Here is an 11,177-nt window from a genome sequence, read left to right on the forward strand (position 1 = left end):
ACACGGTGAGCTAAAAAGGAGCAGGTAAGCTGAAATTTTGGGGGAAAAGGGGGTACGTGCCCACTGTTCCCCCATGGCTCATATGCCTTTGCTTGAATTTAGGACATCATTGATGCCTTGACTGATATATCGAATATATGCGAACCAGTGTTTGTAGCAATCTGAAATCTGTTCAGCATGATCAGGGAAGTTAAAGAGAACTTTTCAACTTTTCGTGGTCAAAATTTTTGGCAAATCGATTTTCAGTTCTCATCAAAATGGAAAACATTGACCTTTGTCTTGCATGAAGGTATCGAGAGATGCTTGAAACTTAGATTTCAATAGCATTCAAAATAATTATATGAATTAGTATTGCTTGAAAATCAATTTCTTCAAAAGGGCACTTTGCTGCCCCTGTGCTGTCCCCGCTGCCCCCGTGGCTCCGATGCCCTTGGATAGAGGAAATTAAAAATACAAGGCTGATCGCTGATGATTATGTTGATTCATGGATAAAACCAAGACCTCGAGTTGATAACAATTTCTTGACCTCGTTTCGTTGAATTTGGTACATAATTCAAAATGGCTGCTGCTCTCGTGAGGCAGTATGCTAGTTGTCGCGGTTTATGGCAACAAAGCAAGTGTATAAACAAGGTATTTTGCTTCGAAAACCTGAAATATGCATCTGCGTACTCAACAAAGGTAGAACGACAGATGAGAAGGCAGGAATTGTAAGTATCGTTAGAATGGCTAGGCAATAAAATATATTCTGATTTCAGTGATGTCTTTTATTATGCAAAAATTCAGATCGGAATCTTTGAAAGATGCGCAGGGGATCTGTTTCATGTCCATGAAAACTGCGCATTTGCAATTAGCACAGATAAAAATTTTGTGCGGCTGAGACTAATTACCATAAAAATACAGTGTATAGGTAACGTTTGGTTATACATTAACAGAGAAAAACATTTCTAACATCATTAGTGGTGATAAAAACAATATAGCAAAGATAAAAATTTTTCATAATTCCTAAAAATTCCAATCTGGAGGAAAATTTTCAGATCTTGAATTGTTCACAGAATAAGTTAAATAAATCTATTTCCGTTAATTAAAAGAGAGGGCTCTAAAGGAGCAGCAAATTCAAAAGGAAAAAATAAAGGCCAGTATGCAGAGCATAGCATGGCAATTGCACACCTAAGATGCAGATATGGTAGTTTTTAAACAGCACAGTCTGGGGTGTGAGCACTGGACTTCCTGTGCTCACCTCTCAGGCCGCTAGTGACCCAAAATATCAAGGAATTCGTATATGATACCATAGTTGTGTTAACATGGTCATCATTCCTCGCAGCTCAAATGCTTCTGCTCACAGATTGCAGCTGACAATGAACCATTGGTTGAAGTGATGCGGTGGCAAAATCATTAATGTTTTCCAACACTGGGATAGTGCTTGTGCACCTTGTATTTTAGGATGATCTTTGCAAACCTGCACCTGAAGTGTGCAGACTCTTGGCACACTCAAGATCTTGTCAAAATTGACCTCACTCTGCAAAATGGAGTATGGCCAGGTCAGAGTGCAAAAGTTTGGTATGCATGGGTATGCATTTTTTCTAATTTAGATGAACCAAGGCATATTTGTGGGTGAATCCCATGCACAGCCATACCACAAGGCTTGCAAATGCTATTCAAAAATAAAATCCGACAGCTTTTAACCTGCCATTTTGCAACATTATTTGTTCCCGTGCAAGCATTTGCAGAAGTCACACCTAATCATAGAAGGAAAATGTCATCTCTATCCTCAGATTTTCGAGTTCTATCTATTACAAAGCACTCTGGAATACTTGTATGTAATGTCAAGGAAAATGGTATCTGGAGTTGATCAGCAAACATATCTTTGAAAAGAATTGACTTCAGATGTTTTCTGGGCATCACACATAGAACACATGAAAATGTTACAGGAAAAACAAAAGGTATATTAAATTGGCCAAGGAAAAACCTATGCAAGACACCAGAAGAAGTGAAGAATCTATGATATCATTCAGTTATATGACCCACCTTTGAATAGCCAAACTTAGTTTGTGACTCATATAAAAGAAAGACATAGCTGAAACAGTGAAAGTACAGTGGAAAGCTCTGTGTTTCGTCACTTCTTACTATGACCAAAATCCAGTATAAAATGCAGGAATTTCCATCATTGCAGAAGAGGGAATTTGTATCAAATATCTTGATGTTGCACAAGGCTATAAGTAAGCAGACTGCTGTTAACATTCCTCCCTTAGTGCCACCTCCTGGAAAACAATCTCAAGAAGGAAGCCTTCCACATGGAAGTAATATGATGAACATCATAGGAATTGTTGAAAAATTCCAAGAATAATGCTATTTGAATAATACATAATATATATTTGAATAATGCAAGAATAATACATAACTAAGCTATTTTTTAATTACATATTTCCAACTTAGATTTTGATTTTATTAGAAAATGACAGTCAATTGTTCTTTTAGAATTCAGAATTGTCTCCATTATATTTTAGGATAACAGAATTCAAAAAGGGTTCATACTTTGCAGACATCAGAGGTGAATACTTTTTTTACAAATCATGAATTTATTCTCTTCACCATTAAAGTTATGTTTTATTATATCAGTCATCAAAAAAGATTGATGGAATAGATCTTAATTTTTAATCATATAACTTAGAAGGGTCAAGTTGCTTAATTCTGTCCTAAATCTGAATGCAAACTGGAGACTTTTTTATGCAGAAAGCTTTCTGTCAAATTCCTTGAAACGTTCCTTCTTACAAAATTCAAATTGTTAGATACATTAACATTTTAATTATTTTAAGCTGTTTATTTTTAACATTTCCTTAACAGATCTTCTTAAGGTATAGAGCTATCTGTTGCTTCAGTTTAAAGTGAAAGTTTTGTTAAGGGTATAACTTTATGTTAAGCTGTGTTTTATGAGTGTTGAAATATGAGATAGTGTATTATGAAATATTTATGGTGCATGAAAAACTGCAAAAACATCAAAGTAGAGGTTATTAACTGTTCGCATTATGAATTTATCACATCAAAACTACCACATCATAAAAAATCCATAGAAATAATATAAACTCTTATGCCTTTTATAGAAATTCTGATTTTATAAAAAACACAAAAATTTGCATGGAAATGACCGGTTGCTCAACCAACATGGCCTTCATCTCCACATCGCTTCCTGGGCTTCCAAATAGTATTAAATATGGGACTGTGGTAATTTCATGGTTAAAGGCAATAGGAAATATAACAACACAAAATCCTTCATTTCTGAAGCAGATTACCAGGTTGTTTACCTTCCCACTCTTTGAGTAGGACGCTCTAGCTTCTTTTGCCCTTTCCATGTTGTGTTTTTCCTTGGGAATAGGAACAAACCAATGCACAAACTACTTGGTCTTTGGCACAACGTTAACTAAAACCAAACCCATAGGTGTTTTGATATATGGAAGAGGCATGGATATCTAACTTGAGAATGTTAACGTCCCCAAGAATATTTTTTATGATGCATTCCTGCTAGAATTGCACATTTGATTTCAAAATTTTAAACCTGGTCATTATTGAAGCCCTAAATAATATTCGAAGGCAATCAAAATTTGTTTTAATTCAGGATCTTTAAATAAACAATTAAGTATTTATTCTACTTAATTTTCTTGTCATTTTGATTTTAAGTTTCCTTTTCATTCATAGAAGGATTTTTTTCTGCAGCAAATATTAAGTTTGATGATAGTGCGAGGCTGAAGACCTTTGTGCACCTTTTTGGGAGAAATACTTTTCTTCTAAAAAGTAGGGTGTCTCTTTGATAACACAATGAAGACATGGCACCAATCAAACCATTATTAGTATGTGAATTAATGGAGACAACAGTAGATGTTTCTTGCAGAAGCATGAAAATAAGATATGTTAGATGGACATTATCCAAAATTCAAGCATGCACGAAACATTCTAATGTATATTTGTAAATAAAAACAATAATTGCTAGGAAAGCTTGTATTCAAACTAAGACATTCTTTTCATTAAAAGCAGTTCATCCACATTTCATGGTATACTTGTTTGCCCTAATATTTTCTTTTTTAACTAATTTTGCAGAATACCAAAGAACAGGAGGAAAGCGATTTTCTGCACCAGAAAACTTAGTACCTGCGCAGGTAAATTTTTTAATGATTTTTTCTTTCTGCTCGATAAATGTTTGCATTTTCTCACCTTATTGACAATGAGTTTGGTTTCCTTCAGGTTTATGGCAAGCTTCTAGGATATGGATAATGATCTACTTGTTCATTTTGTTTGAGTTTGAATTTTTTAATCTTTCACGGTCGTTTTTTGTCTTGTCTTTGTTAGTTAATCGTAATCCTTATTACGTGTATCAATTTGTGATGTTTATAAATCTAATGAGTAGAAGTGCGAGCAATGTTTGTCTAGATTTCCAGTATCGGTGCTCTTCTAATATTTTATACATTAAGATTTCAAAAGCAAGGTTCACTTTATAGTGAAATGTTTTGTTATTTAGTTTCATCTTTCTTCAATCCGCGATATCTAGGAAACATAAACCTGAGGTATATTTGACTGATGCTCTCTGAATTCACAAATTCATTTTTTGGACCAATGATTGTTTTGATACTTTTTATGCTAAATTTTATGTTGTTTTCATGTAATGGCTATCAAATTTAACATTTGAGAAAAGTTGACAAAACGAGGCGTTTACAATGCCGGAAAACTTTGTAAGACTCTATTTCCGATGAGCAGGCACTAAAGATGAGCAGGCACTATTTCCTGTAGTTGTATTGCGAAATTGTACGTGTATATAGGTAGTGAGAATGACTTATTTTGGCCTAAATATACATATTTAGGCTCCGAATCTGCAGGTAGTATATTTTGGTATTTTTGTATAAGGCTCGCAGGTCCTTTGACTGGGTCATTCTCGAAGGAATTGATTTTTATCTAAAAATCCAAACCAAAGCCTCTGGTAATCTTATGACACATTTAACATTTTTCAAGCAATTTGTTTGAATCCAAAAAAACGAAGTTGCAGATTGAATAGATTGTTAATATTGAAGCTTATCATTACCGTTATTTTTCTATCGAAAAACACACCTTTCAATTTCTTTCTGAACGAATAAGTGCAAGCCAAAATGCAGTTATTGAATATGTACCAACGTTAAGTCAATATCTCAAGAAAGTAAGACAGTCTGTGATTGGCGTTTATAAAGCAAATTTTACAAAACTATTTTGTTATTTTATACTTGTGTTAATGTTTGCTGCGTCAAATAGAATTTGCATTATTTTTGTGTTATAAGCTTTGTTAGTTGGTTTCAAAATATGGAAGGAAAAAATCAATGAATGACGAGAAACTAAACATTTTTAACGCGTAGTAGATCATTTATAGGTTTTGAAATGCTATTTATTTCATTTTCCGTGTGACTATAAACTATAGCAAAAACTTCTTTTTTGTAGAATGCTGTGGTTTTCCCAGCATTTTCTGCGACTGCCCTGTCGGGAAGATCTGTCAACCTGGAGGAAGAGTTCAAAGATAATGTGACGCTTCTTCTAATCGCTATGAGAAGCATAGCCCAGGTTTGTAAACTTTTAGAGATTCCAAGTATTTTTGTTGTTACCGTGTTCTTTGCCAATATTTCTCTTCACAAAGTCAATGTTCCATGTGGAGGTTTGTCTGTCATCTTGATGTTGCTTCTCAAGTCCTTGACTGCAAGATAGGAACTTTGGGATTAACTTGTTTGCCTATCATTGAGGTGGCGTGAGGTTAGGGTCGTGGAAAGGGATTCATGGGTGCGGTTGGGGGGAGGGGACAAGGTGGGGGTTGAATTCGCTCGTCTAGTGGGGTTTTCTGTACTGTAGATTCTGTCAATTAAAGCGTCAGTGCTTGAACTATGTTGAGTCAGAAAAGACAATCAGTGCTATCCCGTACTGCTAACTTGAAGCTATAAAAATCCTGCTATTCCGACTGAAGTTCCAAATATTATTTTCCATATTTTGATGTTTCATTTATTGGACAATATTATTTATTTATATTTGAGCCCCACAAAGCTGACTCCATTTGACAAAGTGATATTTCATTAGCCTTAATTTTATGGCCTGACTTTTTAACGACCTAAATAATTTAATGAATTTCAAATACCATGTACAAAGGGTGGAAACTAATGCACAAAATAGTTGTCAAGGGCTCACATCTGTACTGATGTAGATAATACACTTATTTTTGAAAGAGTAAACTTTAGAAGGACACCTGAGACCCGATTTAGCAAAGAAGTTAGGACTTAGATTAAACATCAGAAGAAACGGCAAAATGTTATTTAAAATCTTTTCTCACGCTAGTGAATATCGTTAGTGAATATAGTCAATTTTCTTACGTGAAATGAGGATAATATTGAGAACATCCAAGCCTCAAAGAACATCGAGTCTCTGCAAAAGCTATGGGGTTTGTCTTAGAAAATAGGGTACTGTACTGATAGGATACTGTTACTTATACGATAAGCTAATTTGTGTTTGATAACTATCGTTGCTCAAACGATATAATGTAAATCCGACCGCTCTCAATAAAGTATCAAGTATATATATATATTTCCTAGCGTAGATTTTTCGATCTATGTTCTGACGTTCTAAACTCTGAAGAATTCCAGAATGAAAGCTTTAGTTTACTCAAATGTTTGCTTTTTTCAAAACCATTTTAGAAGTTGGATTAGTTAGCATGGTTTTCAAACGCAATTGAAATATATCATAATGTTCAGTTTTTTTTATTGGGTAGCATAGCCATACCGACCTTCTCTAAAATGGGTGATTGGAGTGATATGTTATATGATGTTTAAAAGAAAATTTGTAGGAAGAATTCGATGCATGTATTCACCATTAAACCATCTCATCTTTTACCAGCCAATGTGTGATCAGTACCGCAAAGCATTTCAAGAGGAATTTCATGGAATTAAAGGTGCAAATTATTTCGAGGTAAGTTGCTAGAGTCTCTTTAGTTGCTTCTTGACAGAAATAATTCCGTTCCATTTAGACTATCCTAACAACTAAACTCTTTTCCTTAGACAAACCAATAAAATTTCTCGGGGATCCTTAGGCCATGACAATTCGGAGGTTTTAGTAGATATTTTCTTCCCTTTTTGTTTCTTTTTTGGGACATAATTCCAATATTATGGAACATTTTCAAAATTGCAAAGCTACAAGATAAATTTTTGTCCTTATCACCTACACAAGTATGCTATAACAGAAAAATTAATTTTTTAACTATTTTCCTGACATACCTTAGCTTTTGGATTGTTTTCCGACCAACATTATTCACTCCTTTTATCAATAAAACGCCTAAAATTATTTCCAAAATCGAAACGTCACCCCTCGCTCCCAGCCTTGACCCTCATTGTGCCTTTGATTGCGTACAGAATGCTCCAATTTAAATTGCAGAGACGCTAAATTGGCAAATATTATAAATCTGTTTTCTCGAAAAAATTGTTTTGGCGGTCAACACTTCTTTCTGCGATGACTGCTTTTCGGCGCCTGCTTTCCTGTTTCTAAAAAAGATGAGTTGTTGAAACATCCTGGAAACATTGCTCACTTGGAACCAGGAGTCGCTAAACAACGGCTACTCCATTTTCTTGCGGGGTTTATGAAACATCAAATATTTTTTGAAAACATCAAATAGCTTCCTATTGCTCCACGAATCATTGATCTGCCGGTGGACAAGGAGAACAAGACAAAACAGGCAATCACATTCAAGCAAAATCTCACAATCGATGCCTGTTGGCTGTTGTTTTTGGCTTGCCCAGACCCTTTGCACAAGACACCTTTTATATACGTCGTGTGTCTTGAATGAATGCAGTGATACTTTATCTTTTTTTAATTCGCTTTTAGATAACTTTTCTATTCCTATGCTAGAGTCTAGAAAAGTTTTAGTTCTTCCTCTGGGCATTTCTTTCAATCCTTTGGATTTTTTTTACTTTGGTTTTCCGCATTGTCATTGACCGTGTGATCGTCATTTTTCCGGGCTCTGGCTATGGTTCCGCTTTCCGTACCATTTTGATGTTTTCCAGTATGAGAAGGCATATTTTGTCTCTTTTTTGGCCAAAACGGTTTTCAAACAATTCAGAGTTTCTATCCACGTTGATTTTTTTTCCTTTCAAATCTCTGAACCTGTTTGAATTTCAAAATCCTATGAATTGTTCATTTTAAAGAATGTCTTGTACTCAACAAAACCATTGATAGATTTTACTGTTAAAAATGGGTTCATTAACGTCGGTTATAAATGTATTTTATTGTTATGAATAGCTAGCCGACACCAGACAGCTTTCTTTTGCGAAATTCCCTATGTTACAATAATACTTTGACACATACGGGTGTAATAGTTCCATCTGAAGTTGCTTCGTGCTTATAGGTTAAATTCCTAAAAGGCTTCGATTTCTAGAAGTTCTTCATAGTCACTGAAGTCCGTAGGTTTGTCGTTGAGAAATAGTGATAGTACATCAATATTTTTACACATTTTCTAAGTCAGCTTATAAAAGATGCATTGAATAAGGACTTGTGCTCATCGAAAGTATTAGAAATGATAACATGGACGATTGAATTTTTTAGATTCAAAATAATTCTATCGTATAACATTTCTAGCGATAATTACACTTTATATAAGATAAAACATTAACTTTAACGTTATTTAACGAAGCTAGCCGTTATAATGGTGATGACATCGTGCTCAGCGACAGCAAGGCAGTGCTGTACATGCTTCTATAGAACAAGACTGTTTTTAGGTTCCCTACGAATTTCACGCTTGATGCGATCAACAGGCAACTGTAACATGTTATTTATACCTAAAGTACTCTCTATTGCCTACTAACATTAACTGGTAAACGAGCGCCAAAAAGCATGTTAGGTAACATGCGTGAATAATTGAACATTTACCGACGCTTTTAATGTACAGAACAGGACCGTTCTAAATGGCTTCCTCGAGTTTCACGCTTAATCGATCATCAGGCAAAAGCATGAACAGCTCTGCCTTTACGGCATCGAATACTTTATGGCAGATCGGTAAACAGTAATTATCATAATTGAGAACAGAGATAAAAAATTAAAGAAAGGGGCGAGGACACAATTTGATCACTACCTGTATATGATTCTATACTTTGATGACCGAACATTTCTTTAGGTTCTCAAACCGTACGAGTTTTAATTTCCTTTACTTTGCGTGTTAATTCTGTTGAAATATTCCTGTCTAGTTTTGTATGCATCAGTAATATTGAAATATGTACTTAAATATCAATAAATCTAGGGTAAAATTTGTTGATAAAATTGAGAGCTTGACTTGGGATCAGTTATTTCCATGAATACATGCACTGAGATGAATACATGCTTCTTAAAAATTTAATATTAGATATTTAAATATTTAGACATATTCATATATTACATGATACTTATTTTAATCTGGTAGACGTTTATTTCCTTCAAAAATTTACCTCTACCAAATAATTATTTATAAGCTTGTTGTGCAAGATTATTGAAGTGTGCAAGTTAAAGATTATTGAAAAGAAAAAATTACAATTGAATGAGGAATTCTTATCTGTCCAATCTTATCTAATGTATGTAGCCTGAAGTCAGTCTAGTATGTCACCTTCTCTGTATCTTATTTTTGATTTACTGCTTTGCTGCTGTTACTGTGGTTTCTTGGATTCTGTTGCTTATCTAGTGTGTTGACTGGTTGTCACCATATTCATTTTCGCGATTAGTGAACGAGTTCTTAAGTGTGATGTCGTAAAATAAATCTATTATTAATTTTTTTTTATTTTTTTTATTTGATCATGGAACCTAAAAGAAAACCATGAAATACTTCGAAATATGCAAAATCAGTTTAATATGTAAAAATTGGATGAGATATGGCCAATGAAAGATCTTAACTTTGTTAAGGGATTTTTGATATTTTAGCTCTGTTTATAGAGTTATGAAAAGAGACGAAATTACAGATGTGGCCATATCTCAACTAATTCGTAACACATTTGAATTATTTTGCACATTTAGAGGTATTTAATGATGCTCTTCTCAAAAATTTTAAAAATGATGCTTGTGACGTCATAACTTGAAAACTAAATTGTAAAAGAAATTCAAGTTAGTCGTGATTTGGAATCAGTGGAATCCATACAAGATTAAGAATTAGTGTACACGCTTTATTTACGAGATATCAGACAATAGATGTTTTGGTGAATTTTGTTTCTAAGTAATTTTTTCTGCTGTCCGTTTAACTGTCAATTTTTCAATTTCAAGGTAAACGTTGTGGAGTACTGGTTTTATGGCTTATTTAGAGGATTCATATCACGAGCATTAAAGAACGCAATACCGAAGGACAGGCATGATAATTTCCTTTGCCTTTATAGCTCATTAAAGAAGTTGAGAAGTAGGGAACTCCTTGGAAATATTGTAGTTGGACATGCATTTCTAATCGATAGAAATGGTCTTGTAAGATGGAAGGCATGTGCTGAACCCACTGGTGATGAATTAATGTCCTTATCAAAATGTACTAAACAGCTGCTACCGTAGAATTTGCCTACGTTAGAGTAGATTACTATTCTAAAAAACTGCGCTAGACTTCCTTCCATAGAATATGTATATTAAAGATTTTCATTCCTTTTCATTCATTTTGAGAAATAAAGTTTGCAACACATGCATCTCTTTTGCTGTGCTCAGATCAGTTGTGCTGTGCACCATTGGACAGGGCAAAGGCTCTTACAGCTGCACTGTTCATTTCCGCATTAGTGAAATATATAAGGTCCTCCTTTGCAACAGTTAACTGTAAGGTAAGAGATTACAGCCGTCGATTGCAAATGACAAAGGCAGACCTTTAGGGTCTTATAGCTAACCAATGTGTGTTTTGCATGTTTTCTGACAGTGAACTTGCGCAATTTTTGCTTTTAACAGCTGCCTTAAAGTTCAGTCTTTCGGCTCTAGAATGTACACGAAAGTAGCCTCCTTGCTTTTTCTTTTTTTTTAACAACAAATTAGTAAACAAGATGGAACTAAACGATTCTACATGGAAATTGTATAGACTTTTGTCAAGAAAACACTCTGAAATGAAATTATTATGATGTAAATACCGCGTTGCCATTCATATCAAAGCTAGGTTGTAATTCATCATGACGGCAATAGAGTTGTCACGTGGCAGGTAGGAGTAACCTATACGATGA

The 11,177-nt window shown here is 34.4% G+C and overlaps 1 protein-coding gene across 1 annotated transcript; it reads left to right on the forward strand.

Annotated features, from left to right (window-relative positions):
• Nucleotides 1–543: 543 nt before the first annotated feature.
• LOC135688157 (uncharacterized) lies at nucleotides 544–10,831 on the forward strand. Its single transcript, XM_065204884.2, has 6 exons — nucleotides 544–707; nucleotides 2,505–2,548; nucleotides 4,090–4,148; nucleotides 5,452–5,571; nucleotides 6,886–6,957; nucleotides 10,261–10,831. Exons 1-6 carry the CDS (start codon nucleotides 559–561, stop codon nucleotides 10,531–10,533), a joined length of 717 nt encoding a protein of 238 aa, XP_065060956.2. The 5' UTR covers nucleotides 544–558; the 3' UTR covers nucleotides 10,534–10,831.
• The last annotated feature ends 346 nt before the right edge of the window (nucleotides 10,832–11,177 follow it).

This window comes from Rhopilema esculentum, chromosome 19 (genome assembly GCF_057945365.1).
Source record: "Rhopilema esculentum isolate cy_ngs chromosome 19, ASM5794536v1, whole genome shotgun sequence".
Classification (NCBI taxonomy): Eukaryota; Metazoa; Cnidaria; class Scyphozoa; order Rhizostomeae; family Rhizostomatidae; genus Rhopilema; species Rhopilema esculentum.